At 41.7% G+C, this 25,577-nt stretch overlaps 1 protein-coding gene across 1 annotated transcript in view; it reads left to right on the top strand.

The window, feature by feature from the left end:
- Positions 1–25,577, top strand: part of rab26 (RAB26, member RAS oncogene family) — a 139,446-nt gene that overhangs the window by 65,828 nt on the left and 48,041 nt on the right. The window contains exon 5 of the mRNA XM_033612291.2: positions 22,140–22,192. Coding sequence (XP_033468182.2) covers positions 22,140–22,192 — 53 coding nt within the window. The remainder of the gene's footprint in view (positions 1–22,139; positions 22,193–25,577) is intronic.

The raw sequence follows: 25,577 nt of genomic DNA, 5'->3' as shown, positions 1-25,577 counted from the left end.
GGTAGTTAGTGGAAGGAAACTCCAGGGTCCAGTTTACATCCAAAAACTGCACACTCTGCCACTTTACTGTCAAACCTTTGACTATGCTAATGCTAACTCTTGCTCTCTTTACTGAAAAGTCCGCTCTGGGCTGAGGTTTCAGGTTTCTTTATCTCTGTTGTGTTGAAGTCTGTTCCCCCATTGATATGAGTTTCCTGTATTAGACAGTGATCTACTTTTGTATTTTTGAATAGGTGCAGGAATGAGTCCTAAAACCTGAAAATGAGTTAGCATTTTACCACTCATCTTGAAGTCAATGGGATGATATAGGTTGTTGGTAAGATGCCTAAAATAAGAACACAAGCTTAAGCCACTTTCATGTTTTGTTCTGCGATATAAAGTATGTCAGTTAATACCCAACTCTTCAATTTTGAAGCTTTTGTGTGGCTTAAAAAAGGCAGTTGCTGACAAGTGGCTAAGTGAGCCTATGTCATCAAATGTTAATATGCTGAACATGGATTTACAGCCCCATTGTGGTGGTGACATTTGTTGTATAGCATTGCGTAGTTTGTTTATAGCTTAACATTAGCTTATTGCTTATGGCGATTGCATTGACACTCCAAAAATCAGATTATATTGCTGAGCAAAACTCAGATTTCAGGGAAGTGCACAGACATCGCCCCCCTCAGAACAGGAATTTGAAAACACCTCTCCACTGAATAACTTTGCACAGATACAAATCAGTATAGTGAGGGTCAAACACTTTAGGGGACATAAACATAGAGGAAAAAACATTTTTGAGTGGAGGGGGACTTTAATAAATTATTCATTAATCCATAAAATCAGTGAGTAGCATGGTGTGTTTATTGCCTCAGAATCACTGATTATGTAGATTTACATTTTGCTTTCTAGCATTTCTTATTCTTTTTCATCTCCACATGAAACAGTAGCCAAGCACATATGCTCTGTTCTCTCAGTTAGAGATATTTCTTTGGAGCTTCTCACTATAGCCAAAGTTTTGTGCCACCGAACAGCTCCGCTGCCATCTGCTATTAGTTAAGAAAAAGATTTGAGCACATAAGGTGCTAAACTGAAAAGTGTCCACAAGTCTCAATGAAAATGTCGTGTGAACAGCCTGCCAGCAACATCTCCAGACTGCCGGTTTATATTGCTACTCAAGCTCAAACAAATGACTGTACAACACATGAGTCGCAATCCATTGTCATTTCTTTGTGAATCAATGTCTGCTTTGTGGGCTGTTTCTCTCTGTTGGAGCCCATGTATTACCACCATCTCCCTGTATTTAATAAGCCATACCTGGCATGAATCATCTGATGCCTGGCAGCAAAGATGGAGACAATATGAAAGAATTAATTTTCCATTTTAGGACATTTCACTAAATCCTGGTCCTTGTTTTGGCTATCATTTCTGTTTGTATTATTGCCACTGTGCACAACCTGTTCATTTCTCAGATATGATAATGGACATCTCTATAAAGAGGTCAGATGTGGCAAGCAAGTCAGTCATTCAAGTGTATTCTCTTTTAGTTGGGCTTGAGTGAATCTAGCTAAGTTGCTGTCTTTTTTAACAATCTATCTGATCGACTGATTTCTCATGATTGGATTTGACATAGCAATATCACCACAATGGTACAGTGATGTCATGTCAACTGATTGAAATGAAGGGCAAAACAATAAAATATTACTCTAAACATGTCAACCACAGCTTTCCTTTAAAGCTGTAGTTGGTCACTTTAATAAAAAATAGCTTCTTTGTCATATTTGCTAAAACTGTCACCATGTTCAAAAAGTAAAAAGCTTGGCTATACCAGCATGGCATTCTTCCTATAATCCTGTGGCCACTCCTTGTCTATGAAGTGCCAAACTCGACAGTTGAGACCTTAGAGAGGAAGGTCAGCAGCCACCTCAGAAGATGGCTGGGACTACCAAGGAGTCTCAACAATATCGCACTCTATGGACACCACAACAAACTGCAACTGCCACTCAAGTCTTTGGAAGAGGAGTTCAAGGTGACGAGAGCCAGGGAAGGGTTGCAATACAGAGAATCACGTGATCCAAAGGTGGCGAAAGCTGGGATTGAAGTGAGGACTGGTCGGAAGTGGAGGGCAGAGGTGGCTGTTTGACAAGCAGAGTCAAGACTGCATCACAATAGGCTGGTGGGAGTGGTCACAAGAGGCAGGGCTGGACTAGGTTCCTTTTCAACTCCCCGCATTGACACCGCTAAAGGGAAGGAGATGCGCTGCCTAGTCCAGGAGGAGGTGAGAGCAAGGTCGAGGAGGAGAGGTCTTGCAGGACAGTGGGAATGTGGCAACAAAGCGCTTGGACAAGGTGGGAGAGCGCAATCGCAAGGAAGGTGACTTGGGCCGAGATGTAGAAGGCTGAGCCACAGCGGATCAAGTTTCTCATCCAGGCGGTTTATGATGTGCTTCCCAGCCCATCAAACCTACACCTCTGGGGCAAAGTGGAGTCACTAGCATGTCCACTGTGCTCCAGGTGTGGAACCCTAGAGCACATTCTGAGCAGCTGCTCAAAGGCATTAGGAGAGGGAAGGTACAAATGGAGGCATGACAAGGTCCTGAAGGCCATTGCTGAAGCCATCGGCGCAGGAGTTGAGTGAGCCAAACGTTCCCGCCCCTCCAAGCAAGCCATCACCTTTATCAGAGCTGGGGAGCAGCCAAGACCAGCTGCAAAAGCATCTGCAGGCATCCTGGCCTCTGCAAGAGACTGGTAGTTGTTGGTGGACCTTGAGCAGCAACTGAAGTTCCCCAACCACATTGCGACCACCACCCTAAGACCAGATGTTGTTCTCCTGTCTGAGTCCACCAAACAGGTGCTTCTGCTGGAGTTAACAGTCCCTTGGGAAGACCGCTTGGAGGAGGCCTTTGAAAGGAAGCTTGCCAAGTACAAGGAACTGGACAGCAAGTGTGGACAAGCCGTTTGGAGAGTGAGGTGTCTCCCAATAAAAGTTGGATGCAGGGGCTTTGCAGCCCAATCCCTGTCCAGAGCCTGGACAGGGACAGGGCAGGGCCTGGACAGTTTGTTGGGCATCGATGGAGTGAGGAAAAGGAGATCCATCTGCAACACCACCGAAGCGGCAGAAAAAGCCTCAAGATTGCTCTGGCTCAAGAGAGGAGATCCATGGGGTCAGAATACCTAGAAAAGGAGGTCTGATCAGCCTCAGCTGGGTCACCTGGAGGAGGGTGTATGATGTTGAAAGACCCGAAACACCCGCTGATTCCAGGAACATCACTGAAGATGTGTCCAGAAGCATCAGTAGATATACTTGCACAGCTACATTGTGATGATGTCACAGACTTTTAAATCGTTTTTCTTGGCTCAAGGAAAGTCTTACAAATACAGAACCTCCATAGATAAAAAATCATAATAGAGAAAGTCATAATTGACCTTGTTTATGTTTCGAGGTGCCCTGCCAACAGTTTTATGGGCATCTTTCTTGCAGTGGTGGTCTGTGAAAAAAAAAGAAAACTTAATTAAAAATTATTAATTTAGGTGGTGTTCCACTTTAAAGCTGCTGTATGTAACTCTGGAAAAAAGGTGGTTGATTGTCAAGACTCATTTCCAGTTTGGCAAATACCAACGCTTTGATTCAGTAGTCGGACCGAACCACCAACCTGAAGTGTTGGTATTTGACGACTAGGGAATTCTAGGAAGCTCAGGAGTTATATACAGGGCCTTTAAGGTTATTAAGTAATTACAATTATCTTGAGTGGAACATGGATTTGTTTGTAGCAAAATACTTAATACTAAAATATTAAAATACTTAATATGGTTAAAGTAGTTGTTGAGACATTTTACTCAAAACCACAATGCCAACCTTATGGCCAGTGGCATAGTGAAGGGTTTACGCGGGTATAGGGGAGTACCCACTTATCAGCCAAAAATCTATTGGAATATATAGGAGAGTATACCCCCTTCCTCTTTGATAACTTACCCATCTACATAGTAGTATATGCACCTCATTAACTGTACACCATTGCTTATGATGGCGCAAGAGGAAAAGTCATCAAAATGCATGGTTTGGAAACCATGGATGTCTGTACAAAGGTTTGTGCCAATTTATTACTTAGATGCTGAGACATTTAACTGGATGGGTGAAAATTATGACATGCAGATGGCGCTAGATGAAAAGTGAGTGTATTAACAAAGACATCAAGATTCATCCTCTGGAGACCATGGACATGCTGTACCAAATTTAATGCCAATCTGTCCAATAGCTGATATTTCAGTCTGGAACAAAGTAATGGACAGACAGACTAACACTGCCATCCCCACAGCCACACAGCTAGCTTGGCTAAAAATACTGTGGCATTTAGGGCTGAAATGCAGCAAAAATGCCTTGCCCAATGACTTCTCAGTAGTTGCTGTGAAAGACTAGAGCATGTCTCTAAGTGACACTTTGCCCCCAGACAGCTATTGATTATTTTATTCAGCTTTGGCCCCAATCTTAGCTGTCATTACACCTTTAATGAGAGAGCAAGAAGACCCAGACAATCAGTGCAAATGAGCTGGTGGTTGGAGTGGGCCCAGTGCAATCTGCCATCTGGTGTAGAGGGCGCCGCAAAAGTCCAGCTGGGTCCAGAAACCAGCCGCAGACTTTTTTTCTTCCCTTTCGCCCGGTGGAGCTGATAGTTTGTCATTCCCACAGCATGGAGCGAAACCACAGGGAGGTAAAGAAGTTGAAAAGCAGACTCAGTGGGGGAGACAAGTAACGAGGTGAAAGGGAGAGATAGAGATGTAAAGGATATTGAGAGAAGATATTGAGAGATTCAGACCTAATGTAGGCGTGAGTGGGGGAGGGTGTAAGATTGAGAAATATTTGGTAAGAAACTTCATTTAGTCAGACCAGTTCAAATAAGCAAATAACCAGTCTTCAAAATTCTCCAGGCTGGCTGAGGCTAGAGGCACTGTGTAGATAAAAAGCATCAGGCACGTAGCAGCTAATGTAGAGAAAGAGAGCAGGATGAATGACAAGGTGGAGAGAAATCATTAAAGAGCCTTCAATAGAAGCTTGTCCTATAATAAAGTGGCATTATGCCTCAATAAAAAGGCAGAGCCCTATAAAGAGTACAACGGAATTAGAGAAGAATGGAATTCAAGGTTGTCAGGAGTGCTCAGGTAATGGGGGAGAATAAGCACTTTATTCCAGCCCCTTCATGCACTTACCCTTTATGACAAATGATGTGCAGGCACGTCATTACTTAATGCAGTTGTGAAATTATTATATTCCTAAAGGAATCACTAGTGAAAGCCCTGTCACTACCATTAACTCTGTGTGATCAGTCACTTTGTAACATATATGTCACATTTTCAAATGATGGACATTTCCGCTTGAAATGAAACTCCTCCAATGTCCTTCGCCATTACCTTATTGCAGGAAAAGTCCCACCATGATGAATTTAAAGAAACAGAGCGACAGTGTTAATACATTTCATAGCACAGGTAACGGCTGTTTTACACATGACTGCTCCAAATGGTGGGTATATGATTAAAGAGGTTGTTTGGGCTTTATTGCTCAGAACGAGGAGCATTGGCTGCACTATTTTCCTGTAATGGCCTTCATCGCCTTTTCTTGAGATGAAATCTTACACAAAAAAAGTCATCCTGTCCAAAGAATTTCTATTGCCGCATCGTTACATTTTTAGTAAAATTAGTAGTGACATTGTTGAAATATCCAACCCTTTCTTAGACCAGGATAAAAAAAACAACAAGTAACTATTCTACAACTACAGCTCCCATGAGGTTTTAACAATGTGCCAGTGGCTAAGACTCATGTAGTATTTAGAAGAGGGGCTGTAACAATATGGATTTTTTTCCTATCACAGTGAAAAAGCAACGTATCTACTGTTTTGCCATTAACCGCCAATGCCTCCTCCTCTTGCTGCTGGCCCCTAGAAATGAGTCTTAGTTGTTGTTGGACTTTACAGTTCCCTCGCAGGCATTTGGTGCCCTACACACAGAACGCTATGCACATGTGCATCATGAATGTTACTGTGTAACTTTCTGGTTTATCAGTGAAGTATATGAACAATACTGCAGATGAGAAACACAGTGACAGGACAGCCAACTCGTATGAATGATCCAATATGGGTTGAATGCACATTGGCAGGTCCGTTTTATACACTCACCAGCTACTTTATTAAGTACACCTGCTCGACTGCTCGTTAACGCAAATGGCTATTGATCCAATCACGTGGCAGCACTCGGCATGTAGACATGGTCAAGACAACCTGCTGAAGTTCAACCTGAGCATCAGAATGGGGAAGCAAGGTGATTTAAGTAACTTTGGATGTGGCATGGTTGTTGGTGCCAGACAGGCTGGTCTGAGTATTTCAGAACTGCTGATCTCCTGGGATTTTCACACACAACCATCTCTAGGGTTTACAGAGGATGGTCCGAACAAGACAAAATATCCAGTGAGCGGCAGTTCTCTGGGTGAAAATGCCTTGTTGATGCCAGAGGTCAGAGGAGAATGGCCAGACTGGTTCAAGATTAAACCAACCAAGGTAGAAGACCATCTCTGAACGAACAGCACGTCGAACTTTGAAGCAGATGGGCTACAGCAGCAGAAGACCCCACCAGGTGCCAATCCTGTGATAAGAACAGGAAACTGAGGCTATAATTCACACAGGCTCACCAAACTTGGACAATGGAAGACTGGAAAAACGTTGCCTGGTCTGAAGAGTCTTGATTTCTGCTGTGACATTCAGATGGTAGGGTCAGAATTTGGAGTAAACAACATGAAAGCATGGATCCATCCTGCCTTGTATCAACGGTCCAGGCTGCTGCTGGTGGTGTAATGGTGTGGGGCATATTTTCTTGGCACATTTTGGGTCCCTTAGTACCAACTGAACATGGTTTAAACACCACAGCCTACCAGAGTATTGTTGCTGACTGTGTCCATCCCTTTATGACCACAGTGTACCCATCTTCTGATGGCTACTTCCAGCAGGATAACGCACCATGTCACAAAGCTCAAATCATCTCAAACTGGTTTCTTGAACATGACAATGAGTTCACTGTACTCCAATGGCCTCCACAGTCACCAGATCTCAATCCAATAGAGCACCTTTGTGGTGGAACGGGGGATTCGCATCATGGATGTGCAGCTGATAAATCCGTTGCTGTCATGTCAATATGGACCAAAATCTTGGAGGAATGTTTCCAACACCTTGTTGAATCAGTGCCACGACGAACTGAGGCAGTTCTAAAGGCAAAAGGGAGTCTAACCTGGTATTAGCAAGGTGTACCTAATAAAATGGCTGGGGAGTATGTATGAGTATATGTCTGGTGTATGAAATGTCTGTATGGCATTGCATTTTTACACCACCATTTCAGCAACAGCTGTGGCAGGAGGTTTTACGCTTTCAGGTTTGCTGTTCATACATACGTCCCAGTCTGAACATGCTCAAGAAGGCCTTGAGGAAATTTCAATACATCCGGCACAAACATCAAGGATGAACTGATTAGTGGTAGTCAAAGGTCAAGGTCACTATTACCTCACAAAACTCAATAATTCATTCAGTAGTATGTCAAATCTTCACACAAATGTCTAGTAGGATTAAGTGGTGAAGCGATGTCATTCTACATCCAGAAGGTCAAAGGTAAACTTCACTGTGACATCATCATTTTTACTGGCCATTATTCTACATCATAACTCAGGAACGGAAGGGGAGACATTTTGTCAGATACTGAATTAGTGACACTAATCTTTGGTGCCCACCTTGAAACTGTGCTGATTGTATAGATCTTCTGTGCTGCCAGATCGAAGATGTGTGTAAAGCATCCATGGTTTAGAAGCTTTTTTTTTACAGTATATCTATATTTGAAGCATTGTCTACTGTCAGGGCTACATATGACTACACAGACATGGATGTAAACCTTAACTGCAACATGACTGGTTGGCGGAGGCATACAACTGTGAGGCAGTAATTCTAGTCATAAACTATTGTAATCTGGTCATGTCTCTAGCCGGCATCCAGACACAGTCTTGATTCTTCCTCTCGCAGTTCTCATACTCAAACAATGGAAGGTACATCCAGTGACTACCATCAATAACAGCAGAATGTTAACAGTGTTTTTTGCTACCGAAGTAATATCTGCTGTCTTATTTTCTGCACACAGCACTGAGTCCGTGTGGTCACTGAAGCAGCTCCAGTCTCTGTGTTTGCCATCTGTGGCACAGGAGCCTTCAGCGTTGATAAGTTATTGCTTGTGACGTGTAACCGGTCAGATAGGGCTGTGAACGAGATATTGAGTGAGGTAACAGCGTGGTGATAAAATCTGTATATATTATTTATAATATCTGCTACAAAAAATCATTGTGGTGCTCTTAACACAGATTTCTTAAAAGAAATGCAATGATGATTTATTGAATAAGGAAGTCATAAAAATGGGAAGAGCAGTGGTGTTTAATATTTCAGTGTCTAATTAATTGGTCTATTTCAGAGGTATTCAAACTGTGAGGCGCGTATACCCAGGGGTGTTTAGGATAGCTGAAGAGGAGGCTTGTCGGAGAGACGTGAGGCAAAAGGGAACAAAGGTGAAAGGAACAGGTGCATGACGGTGTTCTAAAAATAACAGTAACTGTAGTTTGGCCCAGTGATTTGACCTTCTGACAACACAGTCTGGAGGTCAAAGGGCTGACACACAGCTGATGGAGGCAATTAAGGTAGTTTTAAACCTGTAGCACAGATTGCTGCGGGTTGCATCAAAAGCACACACCATCTGTGAATCATAACTCAGGCAAATCTGAATTAACACATGATACACACATTTTGTGATTTATTATGACTTATATTTTCCAAGGATATCATTATCTCCAATGTCCATTGCAAAACAAAATCCATACAGCTACTTTGGAATTACAGAAAAATGACACTCTTCATTACTCTGGGTTGTCTGTCCATCTGTCCATCCGCATGTCTGTACGTCCATATGTCTGTATGTCCCGTTCTTGTGAATGCAATATCTCAGGAACGCCTTGAGAGAATTTCTTCAAATTTGGCACAAACGTCCACTTGGACTCAACAATGAACTGATCAGAGTTTGCTGGTCAAAGGTCAAGGGTTGCTGTAAACTTACACCCATCTCATTCATAAACATACTATCTCATAACACATTGAAGGAATTTCTTTAAATTTGGCACGAACGTTCACTTGGACTCAACAATGACCCAATTTTCCCATGACAAATTTCCCCACTGCTGCAAATTTCCCTGCTTTGGGAAGAATCTTATTTTATTAGAATTTGGTGGTAAAAGCTCAAAGGTCAAGGTCACTGTGACCTCACAAAACATCTTTTTTGGCCATAACTCAGGAGTTTACATGCTAATTATGACGAAATCTTACAGGATAAAATGATGAAGTGATGCCATTTTACACCCAAAAGGTGAAAGGTAAACTTCACTGTGACATCATAATGTTCTGCAAAAACCCTTTTCTGGTCATTATTGAACACCATAACTCAGGAACAGAAGAGGAAACATTTGATCAGATAACTGAAATGCTGACTCTAATCTTGGGTGCCCACCTTGAAACTGTGCTGATTGTATAGATCTTCTTTGCTGCCCCGTTAAAGATGTGTGTGAAGCATTTATGTTTTTACTGCCATTGATTTAAACTGTAAGTGCAACTTGATTGGTTCAGAGTGGCATACAACCACAAAGCACAAATTCTAGTTATATTTTCTTCAGTATCAAAGCAATCCAGCAATTGTTGTCTGTGCATTGCAAACAGGAGGTACTAATAGCTGATTTCGGCATACTTTCAATAGTGCATAATTGCTTAAAATGTAAAGAAAGACTTAAAGACTTATAGACTTTAAGATACAATATTTATTTTTCTGCATTGAGATTTCAAAAATGACTAGACCAATTAACGTTTCCAACAATGCTCAAGCCCATATAAATTGTAATCAAGTACTTTTAATGAAAGAGACAGTCCATGTCAGTCCATGTCAGCCCTGTCAGACCGAACAGCATGGAAAAATATTGTTTTTCAACACAAAACTGTTATATTCAGTGTTTTCTTCACTGGTTTTATTCACCTGGTCTGTTTGTTCTGAAGAGCAGGAGGCATCTGCAGATAATTCAGCCCGTGGTAAAAATTTCCCGAGCAATGAACACTGAAGGAATCGTCACTGGGAAAAACTGATTGCAATGACAACAATGATTTGTCTTTTGTTATTAATTTAATTGAGAGACAACTGAACAGGGATTAAGTTGTAGTCCACGCCTAACTCATTATATACTTGGCAATTGTACTTCCTGATAACATCCCACAAAGCATCATTTCAACTGTAGTTTTGTCTTGGTGACAGGAGTGTCAGACATTAAAGTCCCTGGTCTATTTTATACTGACCACAGGTGAATAGCCACTGTCTTGAAACAATATGGTGCTGACTCCAGGTCCTTCACATGTAATGGGAGAGTGCTCTCCAATATAATTACTCACCACTGAGTCTGTTTTTTGCAAGATGTGTTTTACTACTTTATAACCTTTAATGATAAACAAAGTCAAAATGAAATAACATTTAGTTTCTTGTTCGTCTTTTAGTTCGACCTGTTCGTGATTCTGTGAGCTGTAACAGAAAGGATGCAAGAACATAAAAACTTGTGATAAATGACAACTGTAGGACCCACAATGACGAGATCTATTGCATATTAAATCAGTGTCATTACCCCATTATGTCGCCGCTCTGCTCTGCCTCATCCCGTCCTGCCTGCATCATTTTTTATTCCATCTATTCCGTCTTCTTGGGTCACTACTTTCATCGCTAATGAGCGACTGGAGGCCTCAGTCAGCAGCAGCTTGTGGGGGCGAAGCGTGTCCCATATGAGGCAGGAGGATGGACAGCGGCAAAGGGAACGCTGATCAAGAGCTGAGCGGAGAAAGTACGAAGGGATCGAGGGAAATGATAGAAGAGAAAAGATGTAGAGGAAAGGAAAGGGGAGGAGGGAAACTGCTGGAGAAGAGGGAAACGGCAATTTGGAACAAAACGTTGAAGCTATTGCTCCGCTATAGGGTGAGCCATGAGCTGTGTGATCCATCATCGAGCTGTCTCTGTGTCTTTTTCTTACACACACACACACACACACACACACACACACACACACACACTTTAGCTTCTTGCATATTAAACCAGATGTGCAAGGTCACAGTCAAAGGCACCTTTGAGGCTTCATTCTTGGGCATCTGTGTGAAGTGAGTTGAGAGAAAGCTGGAAAGTGTGTGTGTATGTGTGTTCACACATAAGTATCTCCCTGCTTATACTCTCCATTAAGCTTATTGTCTACACGCTATAATATCTTGTCTTTAAACATTGATCCAGCTATCATATTCCACAAGGTTTACCTGTTCATTTCTCTTTAACATTTATCCGAAAAGATGGGATTCAAATATTAATGGATTCAGCTGTCACTACGCCTGGGGAATTTAGTAATCGCTTGTCGCTGTGATTGATCCACCCCTTCCTAAAATGGAGACCGTAGAATGGAGCCCCGTGGGCTGTGCTTAGCTAGGAGAAGAGGTAGAAATGACAACGGCTGCCGGAACTGTCACAGGAATAATGAAGGTGATGGAAGGAGGGGATGCTAGTAGCAATTTCAGACGCTCACACTCATTTTGTCGTACAGTAACATCAATGCCAGTGCAGCAACTTGCCTGAGGGAATAAAGTGAAACTCATCAGTCTGATATCACACACATACACACAAACACACACACTGGTTTTTCATTAGGAGATGTACTGTGGAGCAATCATAGGTGTGCTTTTAATTTTCAAGGCAGTAATGGAGCAGGAGAGGAACTATTGGTACTTAGCTTCCATTTGCATTTTGATGGAAATATTCTGTCATTTCTAATGTGCATGTAAGTCAATTTGTGAAAGTCACCTCTGAAACCCAAACTATTTTTGTCACAATAGAGAACACACAGATGCTTTACTTTTAAATACAGTTTAAATACTACCCTGAAGACATGCTTCCTAACAAGTGCTGTATTTAATATTTTACTAAAGTAAAAGTACATAAGTACTGTCACCTTAATAGCCTTACAGTAACACTTAGTTGACATTTTGGGAGATATGCTTATTCAGGTTGGTCTCACTGTTGGTGTATATACCTATGAAAAGTAAAGCACCAGAATTTGTATGTTACCCATGTAATCGGGAAGGGTGCTATTATGTTACCAATGTGCTGATGGCAGTCAAGAAGGAGTGTAAAGAGCAAATATCAGCGTTACGAGGCAGGTTGGGGTGGTGAATGGGCCAAACAAACACAGGACTTTCCTCCAGGAAACCGTTGTTTGTGTCTTGTGTGAAACCATGTGAACTTTGAGTTCTAACCTAACCTGCGTAACTTTACTTTAAGCACATAACTTTGTACTTAATAATGTGTAAGTATGTAACATGTCGACACCCAATCTTGTTCCTTTTCCAAAACCTAACCTGCGTAACTTTACTTGCCTAAACGTCACCTACAAAACATTGCTAAGTAGCCAATGTAAGTTTGCTTTAAGTACATAACGTGATGATGCCATTAGAGGGTGCTAATGTCATTAGTTATCAATAAACCATTGTATGTGCATTTTCTAAGATATAACACAAACCACTGTGTGAAGACATGTTGGATAAATTGGTTTATATGAGACTTAATACTATATGCTGAATATGAGGTTAATGCTAATGCTAGCCCACGATTAGCATAGCAGCTAGCCTGGCTCTGTGTGTTAAAAACAATAAGCTATGCTTTTAAAAAAAAAACATTTTTACAAGCAGTTACGTGTTGGAACTATTGTTTTGGCTGTGCTAGTGTCCTGGAGTCCCAGCTGGTTACCTGGCCAACTCACAGTGATGACAAGACTCCAGGAAGTCACTACACCCGGCCAAGAAATAGTGCCACACAAAGCCCACCGTAAAATTTAAAACATGGCATTTTTACAATTTTTTTTTTTGTGTTGAACAACATACAACATGTTAATTAGTTAGCTTCACAGTTGTCTGGTATGACCATCCTAGTGATGTGAGCTCAAATTTGTGTTTCGACCTCTGTATCAGTCTGATACAGAACCACCCCAACCATTATCAGTGGGTAGGAGTACTTGACAGACAGACAGACAAACTCCTATAGTCAATCAGCATAACAAAACACAGGAGAATAACATACTCCATCATCACCAACAGAGCCAGTTGATAAAACAAGCTCTTGCCAAGTCTAGTCAGAAGACCAGCAAAAAATGTGAATGCATACTCTCGTTCTTGTTTAATTGGTGTTATTGACTCTATTTCTGCATTAACTTAACTTATTGCTATGTTTACTCCGCCAACGTTACAGTTATACCTGTTGCTACAGAAGCCGCCATTACAGTTCTGCAAGCTACGGCCTGCTTTTTACGTCATTGATTACAACGCAGTCCTTGATTGGCTGCTTATGTTGTCAGCTACAGTACGCATCCCTGATTGGCCCGATTAGATTTTGATTTCTGGAAAGTGTTTGTGGTGGCAAGTCCAAACTGATACAGAGTGAAACAGAATGTTGCACACACGTTGTCAGGATGGTTTGCTCTACAGGTGCTGATAGGTGAATATGTTTATCTTCGGTCAGAGCCAGTACAGCTGTTTTCCTCTACTTTCAGTTTTTATGCTAAGCCAAGCTAACCATCTCTTGGTTTCAGTGTTATATTAAGTATACAGAGATGAAAGTGGCATCAGTGCCCTTACCTAACTGTCAGCAAGAAAACAATTTTATAAGAGTTTTTCCCAAAAATATGCGAAAGTTCAAGTATGAAATGAAAAAAATAGTCTTTCATGCATTGATTGATTGATTGATTGATTGATTCATTCATTCATTCATTCATCTTCTCACCGCTTCATCCTCTTGAGGGTTGCGGGGGCGCTGGAGCCTATCCCAGCTGACATTGGGCGAGAGGCAGGGTACACCCTGGACAGGTCGCCAGACTATTGCAGGGCTGACACATAGAGACAGACAACCACTCACGCTCACATTCACACCTATGGACAGTTTAGAGTTATCAATTAACCTAATCCCCAATCTGCATGTCTTTGGACTGTGGGAGGAAGCCGGAGTGCCTGGAGAGAACCCACGCTGACATGGGGAGAACATGCAAACTCCGCACAGAAGGGCTCCCACACCCGGGATCGAACCGGCAACCCTCTTGCTGTGAGGCGACAGTGCTAACCACCACTCCACCGTGCCACCAAATAGTCTTTCAATGTGTGGAAATATTAAAAAGTAGGATGTGAAAAACAATATTCCTGAAAATAAAAAAGTATAAGGCAGCACATACAATTGCAATAACTGTATAATGAACCAAATTTAGTGGAATTTCATATTTAGCTGTCATATTTTCTTTTTTATTGTTTTGCTCCTTTTTTTAATGATATTTGGGCAACCTATTGTTGAGTGGTTAGGGATGCACACTATATGACTCCAACATTACTTATTAAATACTAAACTGGTTGATGCTGTGTGTTGTATTTAAGTAGTTATGGACATTAATTCCAGAGTCACTACTAGCTAAACCTAAGATTCACCAAACAAAAGAGCAACCCATAGTGTATTGCAGGCCCATGGGTATTTGCATTTGTATGCATATGTCTGCGTGCATCACTTGTTTATGCAACTTATTCAAGGGAAGGAGAGTGGCCAAGGTCAGCCTGTGATTACTGACGCAGATTACAATCTGAAAGATGATGGATGGCTGTGCTCATTATAGATCACTTCACTCCATCAAACTCCATCCCTTCCTGCTCAGGGTTTCCTGCAGGAACTTTGATAGTCATGCTGGTAGCGGCTCACAAAGTCTGATAGTTGCTATTGTGTGTAATATTGGCATGCTGGTGGGTTGCATTTGGGTCATGCAGGGAGCATGAACAGGCATTGTTCTGTTATCAAGCAGATATTAGCATAAAACACTGTATCAAACAAAAAATATTTAAACAGAATTTTCTGAAATTGCCTACAACCCTCTGAAATCATAATACCTAGGCTTACATGAAAAAAAATAGGATATCTGTATCTGAGATATTACACAGGATGACTGAAATGTATGACCTGCTGGTGTTCAACAACATCAGTAGGATTCACCCATGTACTGAATAAAAACAGGCTTCAAAACATGAGTCAACAAACCAGTGGGTGATGTAGACACTGCGACATCACCCATTGGTTTGTGGACTCATGTTTTGAAGCCTTGAGGTTGGCATTTTGACTGCTGCCACCTTGGATTTTTGTGCCAGAAGTGATAAAAAGTGACCATATTGGGATGAGAGGGTGTCCCTAACCCTAACACTAGCTGCTAGTTTGGTTAGCATGGTGCATTTACAGTCTGTGGGAAATATACTTACAGAGAAAACAAAACATCTGACCCCTTAGTGGGTCTTTTAATACTACCAAATAATGAACAGGACTGTTTTTTAAACCACCAAAATGTTACAGTTAACTTTAATGAACTGAAAACACACTGGAATAATGGTAAATATGGCTATGCTATACTTAATGACACTGGAGTTATGCCATGGTTACGTGACCTAACCATTGTTGTCACAGAGGTAGCAACTTGTCGATGGAGGATACCCACCTGTCGCTCAGTGGCCATGTTCTTGGCTATGATAACTTAAGCTTAACTGACATTTAAATGGGTGAATTATATAAAAATTCACCCCACATACAGTTGTCGTGAATGGGAAAAGTAGCTATTGGCTGTAGACCAAACTGTTTTTTTACACCAGGCCAAACCATTTATGTCTGCTATAAAGTTGGGCATTTTATTATAAGGGTCCATGAGTATTGACTTGCTTTTGGAGCAATAGCCTCAACTGGCCATTAGAGGAGCTGCAGTTTTTGTACTTACGCATTAATTGGCTCCATTTTTCAGCCCCTGTGGTTGTGGCTTGGCTTACCCCCCAGGAGCCATGGATGTCTCCTCAAAATGTCATGGCAATCAGTCCAAGAGTTGTTGTAATATTTAATTCTGGATCAAACTGGTGGACAGATAAACACTGCCTCAAGCCATGCCGGTAGCATTGGCTAAGTTTAGGTAAGGTTCTGGGACATCGTTAGGTGAAGCACCTGATACTTGTTTAAAAGTATCATGGTCAGTATGGGGGGCCAGAATGTTAAAAAAAAACAACTACTTGTTGGATCATTGAAAGGCGCCTGAAACCCAACATTGGAACTGGAGGGGCTGCGTCCAAGCATGACCGCAGTGATTTGCCAGGTGTGTGCTGCCACACAACTGCCCCATCTTCAGGTGCAGCCAATCGGAACAGTTGTTGAAACTTCAATCTTACGGTCAATTTGTGTGAACTGTAAATGTGAACCCTAAATTTTCGGGATACACTAGCCAGTGGTTCTCAACTGGTGGGTCGCAGTCTAAAAGTGGGTGAGGGGTCCATTCTGAATGTGATTCACAATCTTGTCAAGTTTCTAAAAAACACACTTTATTTAGAAGTACAATGAATCTCCAGCACAGCGCTTTTATTTTGGAGTGCTGTAGAGTTAGTTAATAATGGACAGCCATCTAGCATGACAAAATGGCCAAATGCAAGTATGACGCTGAATGTATTAAACTGTGTGGACCTTGAACTAATGACAAAGGAAAATTCTGGACCAGTTGGTAGCCACAGCTCTAGCCTTAAGGAGTTTTGCCTCCCCCGCCTTTGCCTATCACAGAGCAGCCCTTATTGACGAACCACAAGGGGTTGCTTGTCAAGAAAAGAGGTCTTGTTTTAGACCACTACTGCTGGTTTTATTGCGGGTATAGTTTCATAATTACTATCCTAAATGTTTCTTGTTTGTTGCAGTGCTGTTTTTGGTCAGCAGATGGTACCGTTTTCATTTTTCTCTAAGCTTGCGTAATAGCTTAATCGTCCCATGAACCCAGTGTGCATTTTCACATTACTTCTTACAACACCATTGCTAAAAGCTAGAGGATTGCACTTTATATTCTACGTCAGCCTCTGTCATTAGCACATTTGTCTTTTCATCGTGGTCTCTCAGTTTCTTGGTGAGGTTATAGGTCGATCCGTCAATATGTCTTTCTGCCTTTCCATGGTTAGTCTTACTCACCTTTTCCTCTCTGCTTGCTTTAATGTCATACCCTTCTTCTCTCACTATTCCCAACATCATTTTTTCCTCTCTTCCTCTGCCCTTTACCTTGACTTGCCCATTTTTTAAAGTTCTTATTTCTGTCGTGTGTATACTATTTTGCAACTATAATGTAACTGCCAGCGATCACAAAACTCTCTGCGTCTCTACTGCTATGAGAAAGTTCTCTAGCTTCGTCTGTCTTGTGTGCTTGGCAAGATGTAATTGGATTAGGGGAGGGTGAAGGAAAGCAACTCCTTGTGGTTTACTCTGGTTTTCGGGTGGCTGATAAACACAGGAGCCACGCGAGAAGAAATTAACTCGCAAGGCAGGTCATCCCTCTCTCCTTCTTTCTCTTGTTCTTTACGCCTCCCTTTTTCTCTCCCCCTCTCTGTGTTTTCTCAGTTAAACAGAGCCAAGCAACGCTCACGGTGATTACAACTCATTAAACACCCTTCACGGCCTTGTCTGGCTGGAATAAACAAATAGAGGACTTAATCCAAAATAGATTGGTGAAAAATGCGGCCACAGTTGAGTCGTGGAGGGTTCTGGGACAGACAGGGAAAAGGAGGTATGGTTTAGGAAAGAGTGAAGGAGTGAGGATGGAGTGTGTTTTAAGCAAGTACTGTAAAGAAGACAGTTAGAGGGATTACATGCAGTTCAAGGAGGAGAAGTGCTGTGGAGGTAATTAGCTTAGGCTAATTATTCCGAGTGAAAGTTGATCCAGCTGAGAAAATGAGTTACAATTGCCCTCGTAGGTGTAATGACTTTTTCTTTCTGACAGAGCTTTATAATGCACACCCTCCAGCTTGTGCTCAAAAATACCTGAGGTGATATTATCTTGCATGGCAGCATGGTGCAGTTGGAGGTAATTAGAATTCACATGCGTGGTTACGTGTCAGGTGTAATACTAATGCTGTGGTGAAAGGTAGAAGTCTAAAATAAATCGCACATGAATTCTAAAGCAGGGAATAGTTGAATACGTGTGATATTTCCTGTGGTGCTTTACAAAGTTGCTTGTTTCTTAAAGGTCAAACTACAGAACATGATGTGCTTTAGAATTATTTAACACATTTTCAACCAAACACTTATGGTATAGTATCCTCAGACCCATACATAACCTGTACGGATATGTACCTTAACTGTTGAGCTGTGTTTCCACCACAGACAGAACCCTTAAACGGGGTCATTATCAGATGGCAATAGCTGCATCACTGCTCCATCCAGCTCTCATTGTATTTCCTCTTTACATACAATGCAGTCAAATGTCTGCACTTTGCTTATTGTCCATGAAACAGGGTTGCACGACAAAAACGAACAGGCCGGTGTGTTTAGAGTCTGTCACAATCTATGGGATATCTAAAAATAACAGGTTTTGTGGTTTGTGCATTGAGTTCTTGAGTGTCAGTTCTTCATTGACCAATCAATGGACTGCAGTGTTTCTTGCTGCACCTTTTAAGGGCTCATTTATGCTCCCTTTACGTACGAAAATGTATACGTCCATTTCAAACGATGTTACCGTCACTGCCCACATACTTCCATGCGCCCTTTACGTTGGCATGGATGTTAGCCAATATATCCACCAGGAGGCAGCCCAGCGTCAAAAGTTTATGACAACAACAGACTCAAAAACAAACATGGCGACTGTGGAGGAGATATTGATAATGTACCTCTTGCATAAAAGATAAAAACAGGGACAGCGTTGTAGGAGGCGGTGGTCGGTGAGGCCATTAAATACATCGCGACTGGAGGACGGAGAATTCTTTTCTCTTGTACTGCCGATGAGAGAAATTGAATTGTTATTTCTTCTTCGTGTCTTAGTAGAGCTATGTATCGGGTAGTGACAGCAACACTGCCCCCACGGTTCCCGGTGGTACTGCTCTGTTTGGCCCGTATCCGTAAGCTTTATAGAAACGTGCAGAAATACGGACGAAATGAACGCGGAGCACGGACAAAAGGCTCCGTCCGTATCCGGATCCATATTTAACGTTGAGCATAAATGAGGCTTTAGGCCCCAGACACACCAAACCAACATTGGTGAACTGGCAGCCACGAGAGCCCCCTGTTGCGTTGCTTCTCATCCCCATGTCTCAGCCAAAAAGTTGCACATGAACACATCAAACCAACGGCCAAAAAGCACTCTTGTGACGTTCTATGCCTGAGAGGACATACCCCTCTATACCAGCAGATGGCGGTTGTCTGTAATTGTCCTTCAAAGAAGGAAACCGGATGACCATCTCAACGCTAGTTAGCGTGTTAGCACATTAACAACAAAATCAAAGGTTGAAAGAACAAAGCATATTGTGCACCAGTGAACAATAACGCAAACCATCACAAAACGTTTCTGCTAAAGAGCTCAATGGCTACAGAAAAATAATCTTACCTCACCTAACAAGTTTGTTTTGATCTCACTCTTTGTAAGATTTCGCTCTTTGTTGACATTCCTCACATCCCTTTCTCTTCTCCTGCACTGAGCTGAACTGCCAATCAGGCCACTGCTGTGCTAGTGCCATTTCAACATTCTGCCTTGGTGGAAAAACGGCCAACTAGTGTCGACGGGTTCCAATGGTGCAATGGCTGCACCTACAAAAACGACAGACACTCACCAATGGCCCAACTTTGACTGACGACTGACTTTCAGCTTGGTGGGTCAGGGCCTTTAATATCATATCAGTGTGCTAGATCCGTGACACAATGGTAACAAAAAAAAAACAGGAAGGAATGTTTTTTTAACTGAACTGAACCAGACTGCTTGATGGAAACAAGCCTTTACACACAGCTATAGGTGCTACTATATAGTGGCTAACTTCTGGACAAAACATGATTTTGTTGTGACAGAAATTTAACAGATCAGGGGATACCGTCTTCAACGAAGCACAAGCTCTAAATCTGCATCAACTTACACGTAGGCCAAGTGATTGACAATCATAGGATACACGTGTCTTACAATGTTAAGAATTCTTGAGTCTGTACTAGGATCCAAATCTGCACCAGAAACCAGACAGTCCACAACTCTAAATGACAAACATGTTGGTCAGTGCCTTCCTTAACCGTCACAAATGAACACTGCAGCAATTATTCACATGAGGGATTACTGATCTGTCGCCTCTGTGGTTAAGCTTTGGTTTGGTTTAAGCCAATTAAATGACTAACAGCAACAGTCTTACCACAAACTCCATGCAGTAATTGTTCTGGAGCTTTCTATTGGATCACACAATCTTCATCACCAGCAGAAGTTTGTCCATTTGTCATTGGATTGTAGATGCTCACTTCCATTCCCCTGAGCACTTCAAGGACTTCTTGTCCGTGTTTGCTTAAAAGTTAAGATTGAAAGTCCATTCTTGACCTTTAAGACAGCAATTGCAAAACAGTCTCTTCACAAGGTCAATTCAGCAGCCTTAACTACTTAGATTGGGAAAGGTCATGGTGATGGTTAAAAGAAACCAGTGCTGACAGTTGGCAGGAGGCAGGATGCATTTAGATGCCTAACTCTGACCTAGACGCTAAGATGTATTGCAGTGCGAAAGCAACGTCAGTATTGCTTCCACCTTTGCTTCTTAAGGAGAGCAGTTATTATTTTAACAACTACAAGATATTGCTTGCAAGGAAAACATTACCATGAAGTTAAAGGGGAACTCGACCAAATTTATACATCAGAGTCAGTCAGGTGTTGAAGAGTACTTTTACATATGTGAAAAAGCATTGTATAAAACATCTCATGGCTCAAGAGAGAGCTGCATGAAAACTGATAGGTGGACTCAAGTGATGTCATATGACTCAGCGTCATTCTGGACTGAAGACTACAAATTTAAAAAAGAAGAATAACCCGGGGGGCACTGAGTTAGAAAGAAGTGAGTTTACCAGACCTCTATAGCTGCTGATGGATAGCAATCGTCAGACAAATGCACAGACAGCTAACAGCTAACATCAACAACAACACCAACAAAAAAATCACAGAAACGTTTGCTCCTCTGTAGCTACTGACCTTGCATTGTAGAGCATCCTTTCATATGAGAGAGGACATGCCATCACAGTCCCAGTACTGCAGTACTTACCATATGTATCCAAGAGAATTATTTGTTAGCAAAATTGAATTAAACTCAACAGTGCTTATTTAATTAAGTCATTATTGTTTTGTTATGCAGGTAACTTAACTGTGTAGGTTCATTGATGTTTTAAGTGAGAAATAGAAGCAGCTGTCGATGTGAATTAGACAGTTTAATCATTGCTGATGAATAACTGTTACTAGATCAAAAGCTATTCATGAAATTACAAGGAGACTTGAGAGAAAGTGATTCGCGGGTTTGCTGTTGTTTATGACAAACAATGTCAGAGATGAAAACAGTTATAGAGCATTTTATGAAGAAAAAAAAGCTGTGTGGCTGATATAAGAAGCACATGATGTGGTGAAGGATAAATAAATATAAATAAATATTAGAAGAATCTCCGTATCTAATGAAGATTTTGTAACAGCACAACAGAGCAGAAGGTGTTTTATCTGCAAAGAACCCCAGTGGAGCAGAGGGGCGGGGGTCTCCTTGACTATGACACAGCTTCACTTGATTTGTTGTGTCATGGTATGATTCATCACAGCTATGAACTGTGTCAATATGATGCTGTACATGTTTTCCATATTGTTCTTCTGTCCTCATCTTCCTCCCCTCTTCTTCTTTGCCTCATGTATTTCCCACAGCACTGTGGCACTGACACTGTTCATGATCAGCATTGATTTGGTTAGTCACTGGATGCACTGACACGACCACTGCAGCAAATTTTTGATAGCAATTTTCCCCGGCACATTAGTGAACGGCTACTGTGGCTATATGAGAATGCATGCTTGTGATATGATGCTCTAATGTGCGGACTGATAATCACCAGCATGTTTTACCTGAACATTCTAATTAATTAATTATCTTTCTCTTTAGTACCAGAGTGACTCACTTAGCTGATTTGGTTTGTGAGAACAGTATACAGATATAGGAGAATTTCACGTGATTTTTTTCTGTCTCTTCTCAGCTCTCCTTCTTCTGTATGACGTCACCAACAAAGCATCCTTCGACAACATCCGGGTAAGAACTGCCAAACTCTGACTTCTCTGCCTTCCAACTATTCCCCCTTTTCTTTCTGTCTTTGATATAACTCGCTGCTGTCAGTTTTATCTTGTGTCAGTCCCCAAAAAATGGTTCCTGAAAAAATTGGCAGCTGTTGAATTTGATTAATTTATGCCACACTGCCAGGATGGGAGCGAGATACTGCCCCAAGTGACGGAATATCTTGGAGTTCTGTCCATGAGTGAGGGTAAAATGGAGCATGAGGTCGACAGATGAGTTGGTATGGACTCAACTATAATGTCGGAGCTGTACCTCACCCCTCATCCCTAAACTGATGGTCGTGAGCTTTGGAAAGTGACTGAGAGAATAAGATTGTGGATCCAGTGGCTGAAATGAGTTTCCTCCCTAGGGTGGCTGGCCTCAGCTTCAGCGATAGGGTGAGGAGTTCAGACATGCAGAGGTAACTCGCAGGAGGACTGCTGCTCCTTCACGTCGAAATGTGCAAGTTGAGGTGGTTCGCGCACGTGATAAGGGTGCGCTGCAGGGATTATATATCTCATCTGGTTTGGGAACATGTTGCTGGGGAGAGGGACGTCTGGACGACTCAGATAAGAGGCGGAAAATTGAATGAAATGGTAATTCATACATTAACAAGATTCAGGAATTGCACCCTGATTTCACTCTGTATACCAGTAATACATATAATGGTTGCCTGAATTAAAGCAGTGTAATGATTCACGAATGCTTGAAATCACTGCTGATCCCTCTGGAGGAACAAAGTTAATGCTGCTTGGTGGAATCACCATAATCACTCTCCCTTTAAAAGGTGCCGCTGAATAGTGCTGCCTGTTTGAGAGTTCTGTAGAAGTGTGTCACAAATGACTGTGTGGGTTGGCATAGCTTTTTGGACATGTAAATTGGGATTTTGCATGAATTTTTACCTTAGATTATGGCACAAATGAGTATCAAATGGAAATATACTTACCCTTCATGTAAACAAAAATGAAATGTTATATTCAAATGCACAAGTTAGTGCTCACAGGATGTTTTTTATACCTCTGCGGCAGTGACAGGTATTGCAAGAGGCTTGATGTTTTTGGGTTGCCTGTACCACCCTTGTGAACGCAATTCCTCAAGAGTGCCTGGAGATTTGGCACAAACGTCTACTTGGACTCAACAATGAACTAATTAGATTTAGTGACCAAAGGTCAAGGTCACCGTGACCTTGCCTCTATCACATTTTCGAAGAACATGATATCTCAATAACACCTAAAAGGAATTTCCTCAAATTTGGCACAAACATCAATTTGGATTCAAGTATGAATTGATTATATTTTTGTATTCAAAGATCAAATGTCAAGGTCACCATGACCTCGTCTGTCTCATGTTTATAAATGTAATATCAAAATAACACTTTGCGGGATTTCCTCAAATTTGGTACAAACATCTACTTGGACTCAACAATGAACTGATTAGATTTTAGTGGCCAAAGGTCAAGGTCACCGTGACCTTGCCTCTATCACATTATGGTGAACATGATATCTCAACAACACCTAGAAGGAATTTCCTCAAATTTGGCACAAACATCAATTTGGATTCAAGTATGAACTGATTAGAATTAGGTATTCCAAGGTCACTGTGACCTCACAAAACATGTTTTTGCCCATAACTCAAGAATTCATATGCTAATTATGCGGGGGAAAAATTCTCACAAATTTCTAATACAATAAAATGATGTAATAATGATATATTATATCCAAAAGGTCAAAGGTCAGCTTCACTGTGACTTCATTATGTTATGTGAAAACACTTTTCTGGCCACTACTCAACGTTGTAACAGATACTGAATTGGTGACACTAATCTTGAAACTGTGCAGAATGTATAGATCTTCCTTGCTTCCAAATGAAAGATGTGTGTGAAGCATCCACAGTTCAGAGTTTGTGGCTTCTTTGCAGCAACATCCATATTTGAAGCATTGTCTGCTGTCATGGCTACATATGAGTCTGATCAGACATGGATGTAAACTGTAACGTGACTGGTTCATGGAGGCATACAATCCAGAGGTGGTAATACTAGTTTGTTTCACTGTATAGTATTAGTAATGTGCACAGGTGCCCGTGTGTTCATGCTCATGGCAGGGATCGGATGATGAACGATGAGGACAGTGACTGAGGATGACCACAGCGGCAACAAATGATTGGAATAGAGCTCACTTTTTCCCCAAATGCAGCTATCTCTTTGTAGTCGCAGCATGTCTCTCCTCTGAGCTCAGCTCCAACTGATTTTCCAGCCATCTCCGGCCTCATTTGATGCCACTCCCCTTATCCCCTGTAGGTGCATTAGTCTCCTTTGATTAACGCAGAACAAAATATGGCCATTATAAAAGTGTGCACATCAATGAGAGGGCTGGCTCCATAGCCATCTGTCAGGTTTAATACATTTACATCTGGAGACTATGTGCTGTGTGTGGGTGGATTTTGTCAGTGTGTGTTCATGAGTTTTGCCTGTGTGGGGTGCTAGTGTAACCTGAATGTGCATGTGCGCTCAGGTGTGTGTGTGTGTGTAGGTGCGCAGATGCTTTCATTAACAGAGGACGGAGAATATTCCCTAGGGAGACACAGACACAGCTCGGCTTCTCTACAAACAGCTGGTTACCATCATTATGCTTTTAATATCAGGTATTTAAAGCCTCGGATCTAATGGGGATGGATAACAGAGGACAGACAGGTAGACAGACCACTGGGAGCTTCAATGCAAGTGCATCTAAAATTAAAATATGTGGCACATCTTTTCTCCACTGTGCTTTATTCACTAAACATTTTCAGCTACATTGTCCTGATCAAGTTTGGGTCCAAGGTTGCTTCCCGTCTCTTCAACAGTTTATATTGATCATTACTAGTCTTATCATTTGCCATAGAGGGATGTACTATATTGGATTTTTGCTGATATCTAATATGGTAATATTTTCCAACTCGTTTTGGCTGATGGCCGATACCTGTATATGCACATATTTTTTACACCTCATTGAGCCTTTGCTAAGCCCTGCCTCTTTGTGATGGTCTATGAAGCTGTCAGAGTGAGCTTGGAGCCCACACTGTAACTACCTGCACTCCTTGAAGAGACATTATCAAATTTTTTGGAAAGACAAAAAAGCGATTTCAGAGAGAAGCAGACAGAAGGGTCTATAATATGCAGCTGAAGGACATATCAAGGATGTCAAACTCTCACCAGACTGGCAATAGAGACAGAAGTCAATGAAAATAAAGGAAAACTCTGCAGTTTTTCAACCAGCTATCTGTCATCACAGTGTGCGTAGATGAACTGTGTTTTGCTTCACTTCATGCTGTCAGTGCCTGGACCTCTGTCGAGCCCCAAGGGGAAGCCAAACAACGTTCACCTGTG

The sequence above is a fragment of the Epinephelus lanceolatus genome, chromosome 21 (genome assembly GCF_041903045.1).
Source record: "Epinephelus lanceolatus isolate andai-2023 chromosome 21, ASM4190304v1, whole genome shotgun sequence".
Lineage (NCBI taxonomy): Eukaryota > Metazoa > Chordata > Actinopteri > Perciformes > Serranidae > Epinephelus > Epinephelus lanceolatus.
Note: the sequence above shows the minus strand (reverse complement) of the source record. Positions and strands in the feature narration are given on the sequence as shown.